General features: G+C 36.3%; 1 protein-coding gene across 2 annotated transcripts; it reads right to left on the bottom strand.

Annotated features, from left to right (window-relative positions):
• Positions 1–318: 318 nt before the first annotated feature.
• On the bottom strand, positions 319–12,823 carry LOC149830476 (serine/threonine-protein phosphatase PP2A-2 catalytic subunit). Of its 2 annotated transcripts, none has more exons than XM_090016538.1 (11): positions 12,569–12,823; positions 8,890–8,946; positions 8,392–8,475; positions 6,446–6,517; positions 4,698–4,769; positions 4,401–4,441; positions 3,186–3,252; positions 1,290–1,481; positions 1,114–1,203; positions 899–1,006; positions 319–787 (listed from the first exon to the last, which is right to left on the bottom strand). In XM_090016538.1, the coding sequence occupies exons 1-11, from the start codon at positions 12,659–12,661 to the stop codon at positions 722–724; spliced, it is 942 nt and encodes a 313-aa protein (XP_089872664.1). In that variant the 5' UTR covers positions 12,662–12,823; the 3' UTR covers positions 319–721. The 2 variants fall into 2 exon arrangements, with proteins under 2 accessions (XP_089872664.1, XP_089872663.1); XM_090016537.1 differs by lacking the exon at positions 12,569–12,823 and adding an exon at positions 11,408–11,470.
• Between the last annotated feature and the right edge of the window lie 1,293 nt (positions 12,824–14,116).

Here is a 14,116-nt window from a genome sequence, read left to right as displayed (position 1 = left end):
TTCAAACAGCATGCTGCAATGTGCAATCATCCAAGGCATCACAGATTCACAGGAATGAGAAAACAGACCGTCCCTTTCTGCTGATCATGAGAGCCACAAACTAAATGACACAGAGAGGTGACACTCCATGAGATGACGGCAACAGTGCATTGAGAGTGTTGAGCCACTATTTCTTTGGGGCACCGTTCATAGTTGCATCAACAGATTTTTGACACAATTTATCCCTTCACCAACAGTGGTAGTTACAATGATCACAACGATCAGATAAAATTATGATCTCACATAAGACCAGGGAAGAGGCTAAAAACCAAAACAATCACACAACATAGAGAATGAGCACTAAATTAATGATATACTCAAATAGGAAAGAGTATTCGGTAAATAAAAAGTCTGGCAAAGAAAAATAATACAAAAAGATAATCACATCCTCTACAAACATCAAAGAAACATTTCTTTTTAGTAATGACATGCTACAGCAAACCTCTGTCCACCTTATGACTCATCCTGCCTCGGGAGAGTCTGCACAGTTCCAAAGCCCAAACACCAAAGGGCCTTCATCACAAACTCAATTTTACATACCTTTTCCGTGATCCCACCATGCAATAAGCTTTGACAAAATTAATCATAATCCAATAAAAGGTATGTGATATTACTCTGTCCCTTCCTCAAGCAGCAAGGGTACAACTTCGCTGCCACAAAAGATCAACAAGCAGGACAGCTTCTATAAAAAGTAATCAGGTGTTCTCCGAGTCACATCTGGCTCTCCTCGTCGTGGAGCTGGTTCGAACTGTAGCAACAAATACAATCTAAAACTGGCAAAGTCCGAAGACTCACACATGCACACACGAACACAAAGCATGCAGACATGCCCAGACATGCATGGGCACAAGTCACATACCTGAATGAATGTGTGACCTTTGCAATCATCAACTTCCAAAATCGACGCCATATTCCCACATCGGTAACAATAATTAGGTGCACTAAAAATTGTAACCACCTTTTGCTCCTGCAAGAGAAAAGTAGGGTTAATTAACCACCCACACAATCTAACCCAAATATGCAAAATAGCACGCACGTGCGCTCACACACACAGAGAGAGAGAGAGAGAGTTACGTGGCCCCAACTGAAACCCTCCATGACAAGTTGGTGAGCTCTAGCAATGAGCTTCAAATTGTTGGTGTGATTAAACTGTTCAGATATATCCTGTGCCAACAACCTATCAGGTAAGAAAACAAAACAGATTGAAGTAAAAGATGGCTCATGGACAAGAGATTGCATATTGACAACACCTGGCCAAAAGTATATCCAGCACCACGTGGTGATATACCCCACCCACATCGATCATCAGGGTCAGACCACAAGAGATCACACATGGGTCCTTCATGAGGGACTTCTTGGACACGGTCAAAATTCCGTATGTTGTCCAGAGTTTCAATAGATGGTGACAGGCCACCATGCAGACAAAATATTTCAGATTCTACCTACAGAGACAACAGGTACAATTTAGGCAATAGTTTTGTTTAGAAAACATGCATACAGCAAAATAATCAGAACGGTTTCAAGTGGGACCAAAGCTCATTGGGCTATTCTCACGAAATCACATGAAACAGAAGCTTAAATCGTAAATAACTAGAACATGAATGCAAAGCTTGATTGCAGGTCATTAATTGATTGCATTTGCAAAAGGAACACAACCACCAGACAAGAAAAACGTTGGGTTTGGATTAGGATATGATATGTCGCATGGGTACAGCTGGAAAGCTGAAGTACCCAGTATGAGGACAAGTTGGATCAGAATCACTCTAGATCCAATACTCAATTTCATTCTTCTTCATTTCTTTTTCTTTTCAAGTCAGTTTCTCTCATTTTTTACTTAAAACATTTTATTTTTTATAATATAAAATTATATAGTATAGCATTTTCACTCATAATTATATCGTTTTTTCATTTATGTATTATACTCATTATACACACACACACATACTCCCGTACCCACACTTAGAAATTCCTATGTTGTACCCTCTATACCCGCATATCCATGCATATGTGATATAGCGGATATATTTGATTGTAACTGCCGTTAATGGACAGACTGTACAAGATTACATTGATTAGGCATGATTATGCTATTTTTTCTTCATTATCATAAATCATTTGAGTAGGCAACATCTATCCATATATTATACCATTTTTATAAATAGAGATTCACCTTCATTACCTCCTACAGATTTGTTTTCCTTTCATTGCTTTTACTTCTCTGAAAAAAAAGCCAAGATGATAAAAGAGAAATGACTTCTCAACAATTTATGAGAAATACTAGTAACGAGGTTAGCAATTAAGACACAACTCACAACTTAAGTATAAATTCCACTTTTGTACAGATTTTCTGGGCTGTTCAGAATCTCATTGTTAGTTATCATTTTAAAAATGGTCAACTTCTGGACCTTTAAGCTTAAATCAAACAAGTTCCAATTAACTAGACTGTAGTTGAAGACAATTCATTGCTAACATGCGATACAGATATTATCTAACATCAACTCTTGTATTTTTATGTTAAGGGACTCAGGTGGACCTTGGAGGACCAATGCCTTCACTGAAAAGCCTATATGATTGAGGTGCAAGACAACAGGGACAGCATCCTTAATAATGCATTATATACAACTATTAAACAAAAAAACCAAATAATCATATAGCAAGATGCATAGTACAATCCCAATGGATGAGGAAAGATCTTTCAATCCCATGGGCATGAAAAATATTTCATGTATCTTAAGCAACAAGATTTTGTGCACAAAAACAATGACTAGAAACTATAGGCAATCAAGAACTTGAATGAGAAACAAGCTTATGCCAATATATTCAACTTGAAACTGCACAGTATTCACATAAACAGCCTTAGATGTGATGCAATGAATGCATATGCTATCACATATAGTCAATTATGAATACAACTATCCCAAAATCATGTGTTAAATGTATATGACCGCACATCTCTGGCCCTAGATAGTCTTACTCTAAAATGTTGAACTTTCACAAATTCATTTAATTTAGAATATTTATTGTCAGTAGAAGCTCAGCAGTGCACCAACCATCAAATAAACCATAATCAAGACAAGTATCTAAACAAGCCAATGAAGTAGCGAACATGAAGGATGGGAAAATAATAAAATAACTTCCATACTCACCAAGGCCGTCAGTGGAAAATAGTCAAACAGGTCAGTGAAGATCTTCCAAACACTTGCATTTCCATACCTGCCAACATTAACAACCAGAAAGGAAATAAATTTTCAGCATATTTACGGTGAACCAAGAACAAATAGATGGAAGTGCAGTTGGGTAACAATAAAATTTTAGGTCATCTTAGCATCTTGTTGGTATCTGTCAACTATTAACACAAGATCTTGCACAGGCAAACAAGAAGCAATGCCTTTCATGAAGCCTTGTGAACATGCCAATCCTTTGGTAGAAGAGGAAATGTATATATAAAGGCTCAAGTGCATAGGCAAAGATGCATTATACATAGGTATACCAGCTCATGCATAATGAACGGATGCATCATATAGGCAAAGATACTTGAACAATTGTCATGATTGTGAAGCATGCATATCTCAAGGAAAAATAATAAGGATATAGTATGTAGTAAAGCACAATCTTTTAGCCATCATGCATCTCCGGGAACATAACCCCATATTTTTTTCTTTTGTAGCCTAAATATATATTTTGCTTCCAACCTATACCGAGATGTTGAGCATTATTTTTTTTCGTCTTCACAACACAGAATCCATTTACAATTCAGCTCTAGTCATCTTACCGTGACACTCGCAATTTTACTCATCCCAAACCCATTCATATCCTAATATTTGTATTGGCATTCTCTACATCTTAAGGAACATAATTTTCTGCAGCACATGCATATGGATTGAGTCCCTGAAACTGAAAAATGCACACCTAATCTGAAAAGAAATGAGTTCACAAACAAAATACACTGAAATAATCCAACATGACAGCCTTGCTCACAAAATACAGATGCACCTTTCGGATACATGTTTCCTGTGCAAAAATTATTTGATTCTTTAGATGATTCTAATAGCCAATAAAGCCACGAACCAAAATAGACATGGAAACTTGACTGTTATGGTAATGCATGAAAGAAAGCACCTATTGTAGATGACATTGCATGATCGATTTCAAAAAACAGGTGGGAGAGGATACAAATCCATCAAAGAGAGCCCACAATGTAGACAAAGGTTTACATGATACTGGATCGAAAACAATATATCTCAAAGTAAAATAGAAATTATGAGAGCCATGCAAGGGCACAACAGTAATAAATGACACATTATCACAATTTAAAAGCAAAAGTTTTGAAAGAAATGAAACAGCCAGAAGGAAGAACTCACTTCCGCAAGCATTCATCATAAAACCCATAAACTTGAGTTATCTGTGAAAACAATAAAAACAATCTCTGTAAGGAATCCTCAATCCTGAGAGAATTACACAGACTAGCCACCCCTAAACATGCAAAGGCTACACCTAAATGTCAAGTACAAGCTAGTACCCATGTCAAGGGAAAATACAAACAAAACTCTTTTATTTCACTGACTAAAACTATTCATCCAGATCCTATCTTCCTCTAACAGCCATTATAACTCGATACAATATGGAAATCGTCATGGAATATCTTTTTAAATGCATACCTGGCGGCTCTCATGATTTCCTCTAAGGATGGTAATTCGTTGAGGATAACGAACCTTAAGGGCAACCAAGAGCTGCACAAAAGTTAGAAGATAAACTATTATATAGCATGTCCAAGATATTTCAAAGACAGAATTTATTACATATAATTTCTCATCACAGATCAGAAACAATGCGTGTAAATCAAGATTATACAAGAACTAGGCCAATACACTGAGATACGCAAGCAAGTTTCAGCCTACAGAGCAAGGCACTACAACAACATTTTCCACTTTAAAGATCACAACCAGCTCTGCAACATAATGCAACAAAAGTTAAATTTTTAGCTTAAATAAAAAAGAATAGTGTAGACAGTCAATCATTTGAGCAAATACTAATAGACATAAATCAGGATTATAAATCAGAACTGACATGGCAGTGACTTCTCACACTGCCCTACTCTCTCCTGTAACCCATTTTAACAATATTTCCATTTGGCTTGTTTTCAAATGAAAAAAAGGATAAAAGGTCTGAAAAGAGGCCAACAAGAATTTTACAGCATCATGATTCAACTGGATCCTTAATAAACATCAATAAAGTTTTTATATATCGTTGCAAATTTGAAAGGATGCAGAAAATAACACAGATTCAGTTGCAAGTAATTTATGTATTTCTAATATTATTATGCAGCTTGTTTTGTTTTGTTACCATTGGTGCAGTAATGAAACCAATGTTATCAGAATCAAATCAAATCAGTTCTTCAGCGATTTTCTTGGGAATCACCTGAATTGGTTTTCTTTTTATTTTTTTAACTTTTATGATAATTATTAGCTATTATATTGTTTAGGCATTAAATGCATTCTTTAGAATGGTATTAGACCCTATAAGTTGTCAAGTATTTTACTTACGTATTTTTCTTCTTTTAGATAAAAACTATGTCACAGGGACTCGCCCAACTGGGAGCCACACCCGCGTCGACGTGACACAACAGGGGTGCACGTGCGGGTGTGGCACCCGGTGTGGTCAACCTGACCCTGGGTGCGTTGACCGCACCCAGGGTCATTTATGTACAAATTTTGGACTTTATATATATATATATATATATATATATATATATATATATATATATATATATATATATATATATATATATATATATATAATATTTTTGCCGCACCCCTGCACCCAAATTTTTTGAAAGTGCCGCACCCCGCACCCGCACCCATGTGACATAGGATAAAAATTTCTGAATTTTTTATTTTTTTGAATTTTTATGATTTTTTGAACATTTTTAAAATAAAAAAATTAAAAAGGCTGATTCAGATCAACTCAATTCAGTTCTGAATCAGTTGGTTCTCTGACTTGTTTAGAAAAAACAATTTAGTTCAGAAACCTCTGGCAACATTGAATAAACAATTTTTCAGAAATTAAACTGACAGATTCAAAAAATATGGAATCTCATTTAGTCAGAACAAGAGATAAAGCATAAATACTCTCAATAAAGCAATGAGATAATGTCTAGGTAGAGGGGAAAAAAAGTATACAAGAAGTTCTTCTCATGTAACCTCATGATTAATGTCTGCACACAAGTATCCATTGAAATCCAGGCAGCCACATAGAAGCACAATTGCTTGCCTATGCATGTTAAGCATGTTGACATTTATATGCACCCAGTAAATAAAACAATAGAAAGAAGGCATCTTCAATCTAAGACACCACACATGAACTTATAAATTATAACACGCAACAGATCCATTGAAGTATTACTTACTGTTACAGTTTCAACAGAGTAGTATCCACGATCCACATAGTCACCCATGAACAAGTAATTGGTATCTGGACACTACAGAAGAAAATAACAAAAGGAAATTAGACAGTTCTCTATGAGCAACATGCTCAGACTGAGTTTTTCAAAAGGTGCAGAACATCACAGCATATTCTAATGACCATGAAATATTTTGATACTATAAAATAGTAGGAATTAAAGAAACAAAAAAACACAACACGCTTAATCATAGGGTTCATCAAAAGTTCAAGAAACATTAGGAAACAGCAAACCTATAATACAAAATTCCAAAAAAGCAAGCAAACAAGCCATATACCAGGGTCATGTAAAGGCAGCAGACTGCTTAAAATCACCTCTAATATATCCTCAGAGCAACAACCAAAACCATAGGTGGTGCCCAAGAAGCTCCGCCGTTCAACCAGTGCCTTAAGTAAACCTCGTAATCAAACTAAAACAAAACTCATGCAGTGTATCCTTAGCCATTAACTGAGCTTACTCAAAACAGAATCTTGTTAGCTGTACTACAATTCACACAAAAAGGAATCAACTTTTATTGACTCGAAGGGAAAAAGGCTTAGCCATACAACAGGAAGTAACCAGTGATGCAAATGACTAACCACTTGTTTGTTGCCAAATTTTAGCTGAAGTAGTTGACACTGATAATCTCATAGAGATAAGCAGCTGATAAGGAGATTATTTTCAACAATATAACAAACTTCCACACATAGTCTTTGTTAAAAAACGAACAAACAGATTGTTTCGTTTTCCAACCTAGGCACTAAAAATAATTGCTGTTATATCAAAGTGCTTCTTTTAGTAATTCATTATTTTATTAAATAGCATTAATAATCTATTATTTTTTTGCTTTTCAACCTAGGCACTAAAAATAATTGCTGTTATATCAAAGTCTTTCTTCTAGTAATTCATTATTTTATTAACTAGCATTAATAATTTATTAATCAATTAAAGTTGTATTAAATTAAAAAGTAATATTTTGGAAACTTTTTTTGAATGGACATATTTTGCAAATTTCAAACTTTGCTGGATGGGGTGGGGAGGAGAAGGAGGCATGTTCACAAGGGGAAGGAGAGAGCATAACGTTATTAAGCCATCAAATTTTTAGCCTAGAGGGTGTCTGCTCTTCTATTATCTTTTTTTCTTGATTATTTGTTTGGGAAGCGGCGCCTAGGCGCAGCCCCACTGCCTGGGCGACCAGGTCTGGGCGGTGGGGCCCTATATTGCTGCCTAGGTCACTTAGGTTGTCACCGCCTAGGATTTTTTTTAAAGCCTAGGCTTTTTTTTTTTGAAGTTTTTTTTTTAAGACATATCATTTGTTTTCTTCTTCAAGGAGAAGAAGAAAGTGAAGACAGTTATTTATGTTGTATACATGTTTCTTATTATGTTTTTTATGTTTTTTTTTATTTTGGGTACCGCCTAGGCCTTTTTAGGGGCTCACCGCCTAGGCTCCGCCTAGCGCCTATGACAACTAAGGTTCAGGCCAGTGTTTGAGACGGTTTTAAATTCTATCTTCTATGTGCTGATGATCATGTCAGACCAACTAGATGAATCTAGTGCAATTTTATTATATTTGAAGTTTACATTGGCACTATATGTCAAAGAGAGCACATGACTTTGAAGTTTGAAGTAAGACACATGGAACAGAAAGGGTGTGGGACAAGTTCAGGAGACTTTTTTAAATAATTTTTTTCCAAGGGGACAAGTTCAGGAGACTGACAATAATGATAGTACTGGACAAATAATGCTCCAAAACTCAATTTTACAACTCTTAATTGAAGCTACAAACTTGTAACTACAAAGTTACAAACCAACATTATCACTTGCTACTGAATTCAATGTCACTAATTATTTATTTGAATTTTTTACCCATATCCAAAGCTCAAGAAGAAGAATGCTGAGATGATATGAAGTACCTTTCCTCCAATCCGAAAGAGCTCTGCAAGATCATGAAATTGCCCATGGATATCACCACAAATTGTCACAGGGCTTTTCACAGGCTGTAGACAGGAGAAAAAGAAGGACCGCCATTTAAAGAATTATTGGAAGTTATGCATTATAAGTCTGGGTAATAAGAGTAGCATTCTCATAAATAAAAACAGCAATTCTTGGCAGACAACATAAAAGTGCTAGTTAGTAATATAAGAAAATGATGTATTAAAAAATATGTTCATGTAGAGCATGCCGATTTTCAAATCACGTCATTTTGAAACTAAATCACTACTAAAAGGCATCCTGCTGAATGTAAAATAAAAAAAAAACACATGAAGATCTGATTTAAGCTAATTATTTATGAATCATTATATGAAGTTCAGCTACATCTTGATAATAAGTAGTAAGACTTTGGAAAGATTTGGCAACAAAGACATATTGAACGAAGCAATATTTTACAATGAACATGAGCAAATTCACACCTGGACGTTGCTTTCTTCCATCAAGATCTCCTTAGCTTTCTCACATAATGTTCTTACCTGCATTTTAAAAATAATGCGCAAATAATTAATGAATAATTCATATGAATTACACATGCCAATAATATCAAGGTTATGCATCTGCTGAGAAAAAATACCAAAAAATATTAAAAAGAGCAGGAAAAGAGGCTAACATTGAAGAAATGTCTGCGACATGGCACTACCATTGTAAGCCATGCTTAAAGTGGGCGTAATTCAAATTAGTGCCCTGTATTCCCAGGAAAAGATAAAGCAACAAATGCATGCTGAGGAACGAAAAAAAACACGAGTATGGAGAAAAAGAATTACAGCAAATGAAATAATACAAGGTGAAAAAATACCAAATAACCTTGAAAGAGAACTAAAAGAGGATATAAGCAAGTGAATGTGAAGAAATTCTGGTCAATCAAAACATTGATTTTGTTACAGGCACTTATTCTTGTAAATCCTAGTCATTTTTTCCCATAGATTAAGCAAGAAAAATGCAAAAATTCTACTATCTAGTTACCAATATTAGATAATCAGGAAAAAATATGGGCCATGTCCAATGAATATTTTATGGCACCATTTAATATATGTTTTTGTTAGAAGAAAGTTTGGCAGTGGCAAATGAAAACTTGAGCAGGTTGAAGACTTGAAGGTGTTGGTATTGTGTGCCAAAAGTGAAGGAAGTTTGGCATAGTGCCAAATGAAAATATGAGCAGGTTAAAGAAATCATCAAAGAGGAAGATAGAAAAAGACAGGGATTTAGATGGTGGAAGTTGTGTGTGATGAAACAGATATTGGGGCATGGTGATAATATATGTATATATATATATATATATATGTGTGTGTGTGTGTGTATGTGTGTGTGTGTGTGTGTGGGCACAACTCATCACAGATGGTTCTATAATCTACATGTATATATATATATATATATATATATATATATATATATATATATATATATATATATATATATATATGTGTGTGTGTGTGTGTGTGTGTGTGTGTGTGTGTGTGTGTGTGTGTAAATAGATGCATCCCGGATCATGGATGCATGCACACAAAGCATGTTGGTTTTCACTTACATTAGAAATTATAACCCTGATGGTTGGCAGACAAGGGTGGATCCAGGGGAGGCGAGGAGCGGCTCGAGCCCCTCCTAAAGTTTTGAAAATTAACAAAACTTTTACACATGGTTGGATAAACGTGTTTGGATAAGGGAATTTCTCCCAAGGGGAACAAGTGGAGAATCCTCTGGTGATGGTGGTTGAAACTGGTACTATGGCTGGTTTTATTTGAGCAAAAATTGGCATTCACTATCTACCGAATATGATCAAATCGATTTTGCATTTGATATCGTGTAAGGACTGTAATTTCTCAATGCTGTCTGGCATGTAGTACATACAAGGTCAGATTTAGACAAAGACTTAATTATTTTCTTGGGAAAAAATTCTGGTCCCCTACTTCCTCTCTTTTTCCCTTTCTTTTTGATCTTTTTGGTTAAATTGAACCTTTTAATGAATTTTGTCATTATAATAACAAATTTTGATGTAATTTTAGGCCGTTGACATGTGAATAAGTGTTGGCTTCAAAATTTCCTTATATTTTATATGCTTAATCCCTAAGCTGGCTTTTCCATGGCGTTTAAGGTGGCTAGACACACAAAAATCAAGGTGTAAATTACATATCAATTGCAGCTATTTTTTCTTTTCTTTTTTAATAGTCCAAGGGAAAAACACCCTCATCATCAATCACACATTGGCTGGCCTTCGGTTGGTAAAACCCTTGAGGCCTACTGGAGAGTACACCCAGCTTCAACCTTGCAGCAAGAGTTAAGATTAAAAGGTCGGAATTTGTCGGGAGTTATTTGTCACACTAAATAAATTTTTATGCACCCTGAGTTTGTTTGGTTGTGAATTGCATACTTTCAGAACATTGCAAAATTTGAAACCGTACGTCTGCTTTCATCTTTATAACTCTTCTCGTAATTCCTTCATATAAGCTGTTCTTGATGGTGATTGGCATCGATGCTCCCTTGGTTGTTCCATACCAAATTGGAAAATTGCTGTTTGGGAGAAGGAACAAATTCCCTATTTTTCCTGGATGCCTGGACGTTGCATAACTAACAACATTAACAAATGAATATGATGGGCGTCTTTAGTCTAGAGGACTTCATGAGCTTTAATGCATATTAACCAAATTTTTGTAATTTTGTATAGTATAGCAGCTATAGCTTGATTTTGTGCATGCCATGTAATTTTGTATAGCTATACCTATTGTCATCATGATCTTCTTTCTTCAGGATGAGGGGACTCATTTTGGACTATGTTATTTTATTATAAAAAAAATTTGCCCCCCCACCCCACCCCCATTTAAGCAAAATCCTGGATCCGCTACTGATGGCAGACGGGACCATCCATAAAACAGACGTGCATGAATGGTCATGAATGATAAACAATCAGGAATAACACAGTGATGTCACAGGCAGGTGAATTACCAATCTCCAGTAAGAACAGAAATCCTTTGAAACAGTTCCCAGCTATAGAATTAGGGTTTTATGCATCGCACAATTGTTTCAGAAATTTGGAATTATTTCAACAATTTTCAAAGCTGAAGCATCATTTCCACTCTGTGAGCGGATTGCAATCAATTAAAGGTTCGGATAGCCACCCTCTACAATTTCGACAGTGGTGAATGGCCAAAATACCCTGGTCATTTTCGCAGCCACAAAGGGGCAAGGATTTTAGTTAGGCAAAGTAATTTGGTAGGTTGCAAAAAATAAGAACAAAAAGATAAACCAAAATAGCCAGGGAGAGATGGCATACCCTTTTCGTGAAGATGATCGAGCCAAACATTACTAACTTGATAGGTTGGGACATAAAACACACACATATTAACCAATGTGAACAAAATCATAATTTTTTAACGAAAAATTATCAAAGTTCTGCAGTAAGAAGGTAAAAGCCACAAAATGACAAATTCGCCCAGATATTCAACACCATAAGGCTTTTCTTTGTCCCCTTTCTGGAAAAATTAGATGCTCGTAGTCATAATCATCGTCATTAAGAATCGTATAAAAACAATGAAGATTTCGCAATGTCACGACAATCTAAATCAAAATGTCAGATCTTTCAATGTCAAAGCAATCTAAACCAAAATGTTGAAATCCTGCCTCAATCATTAAGCTCACAAACACAAAGTTCGCAATGTCAAAGCAATCTATAGATTCTAAACCAAAAATGCCGTAACCCTGCATCAATCATTAACATCAAAAACACAAAGTTCGCAATGTCAAAGCAATCTAAGCCAAAAATGTCGTAACCCTGCGTCAATCATTAAAAACTTATGTCGCAGAATCACAGAGAGAGAAAGATTCGAAATTCAAATATTTCCCTCGACAGGCAAGTGCGTAAAACAGATAGGGAATGCCGCCCCCCGAAACGGAGTCTAAAGGGAGATCTCCCACTACCAGATCGACGAGAGACCCAGCCGATTGCACATACAACATATCTCCCCTCGCATTCCTCGCGAATTTATGGTTCCCAGAGACACTAGAGAATCCGAACGACGACGGCTGAATGAGGGAGAGGTAGATTCAAAGAAGAAAATCACAGAAAGGCGAAACCCTAAAAGAAAGAAAGAGGAAGGGAGGCCAAACCTCTTGCTCGGAGAGGGGCTTGCACTGCATAAGCTGCGCAATCTGGGAGTCGAGATTTCCTCGAGAGTTGGAAGCGACGAGATCGACGCTCATCTTTTCTTCCTCCCTCCCTCTCTCTGTCTGCGTCTCAACGGAAGATGTGGGGAACAAGCACACACATAAGTGCGTGCGCACGCGCAGAGAGAGAAAGAGATGAGTCTCTTGTATCGCAAACAAAAGGGAAAAGAGACAGGAGAGGAGGAAAACCCTGTTTGTTGTTTTCTCTCTCTCTCTCTCTCTCTCTATATATATATATATATATATATATATATATTCTGAACTTTCATTTTGTGCTATTTTCTAAATCTTGTTAGCGATTATTCTTTGAGCAATTTATAGAAATCGACTGACTTGTCAGATGTTTATAATAAAACCACCCAGATTTTTCGTTATCACGTTCAACCGCTTGTTTTTCACATTTGCATTTCGAACTAGGGTTGTCAACGGTTCGGGTTTCGTACGGACTCATGTAGAACTAGACCCAAACCTCAAACCTGACTTTGAGATGATATTACCAGGTCTAATCAGACCCATTATAAGAGAAACCATTGGCAGTTTTTATAAGGATTACATGAATCCGACTCGGGCTAAAATAATATTCTTTATCATTTTTACATTAAAAATTTGTGGATCTCGAGTCAGGAGATCCTTTCCGGTCTGACGCGGATTCTAATCTGGCCTTCTTATTTATCATCAAACCCTAACCTTATAGCGTTTCGGGCCAAACCCAACCCATTGACACCTATTCAAACACATAGGGATCGACCTACCGCTTATCACATCCTTTGTTTTTTTAAGGAAGGGTTGGCTTAAGGCTTTCAAGTTGAAGGATGTTGAGACTTCGATATAAGGGTGTACACCCACTTTTGTAAGGCGTAAGTCAAATGGAAACAATTTTTTGTGGGCAAGAAGAGTACTCATAGGCAGGGGCGTAGCTAGGATTCATGTGACGGGGGGGGGGGGCAAACAAGGGTGTAGGAAAAAAAAAATAGTGTGATAGTCGGGGGGTTCGGGGGCAGCGCCCCCGAAAAAATTTTTTTTTGAGATAAAATAAAAAATGGCTACAATTATCAATAAAAATCTATTTCATATGGACAAATCAAACTATTTGCTGCAGTCAGGGCTGGGCTAAAAAATGGATAAAAATCTATTTAATATGGAATCAGGGCTGGGCTTTTAAAAAAAAAAATAACTGTTTCGGGAGGCACTGCCCCCCCCTAGCTACGCCTCTGCTCATAGGGTTTTACATTGCGGACGCCCGACTCAAGTCCGCAATTACGCTAAATAGAAGAAATTTTTCTTTTTACTAATCAAAGAAAATGGCTAAAACACTCTTTTTATTGATTTGTTTAAGAAAGAAACTTGAGTTGTTTCATTTCAGGCAGGTATTTGAAATGCATTCAGAAGCAGCAGTCTCATAAGTAAGCAGCCGTTTGACGCTTCTTAGTGCTCCAATCAACCATCTATAATATACGAGCTGGTGTTCAAGTCACCTCAAAGTCACCATCT

This window comes from Nuphar pumila, chromosome 8 (assembly GCF_984573655.1).
Source record: "Nuphar pumila chromosome 8, dmNupPumi1.hap1.1, whole genome shotgun sequence".
Classification (NCBI taxonomy): domain Eukaryota; kingdom Viridiplantae; phylum Streptophyta; class Magnoliopsida; order Nymphaeales; family Nymphaeaceae; genus Nuphar; species Nuphar pumila.
This window is presented reverse-complemented; position numbering and strand designations above follow the sequence as displayed.

Excerpts from the sequence above, each read along its gene's own strand:
- LOC149830476 (XM_090016538.1), bottom strand. The coding sequence starts at position 12,661 with ATGAGCGTCGATCTCGTCGCTTCCAACTCTCGAGGAAATCTCGACTCC. Across the intron at positions 8,947-12,568 it reads AGCCCCTCTCCGAGCAAGAG|GTAAGAACATTATGTGAGAA; the intron begins GTTTGGCCTCCC and ends TTTAAAATGCAG. Across the intron at positions 6,518-8,391 it reads TCTTTCGGATTGGAGGAAAG|TGTCCAGATACCAATTACTT; the intron begins GTACTTCATATC and ends TTTCTTCTGTAG.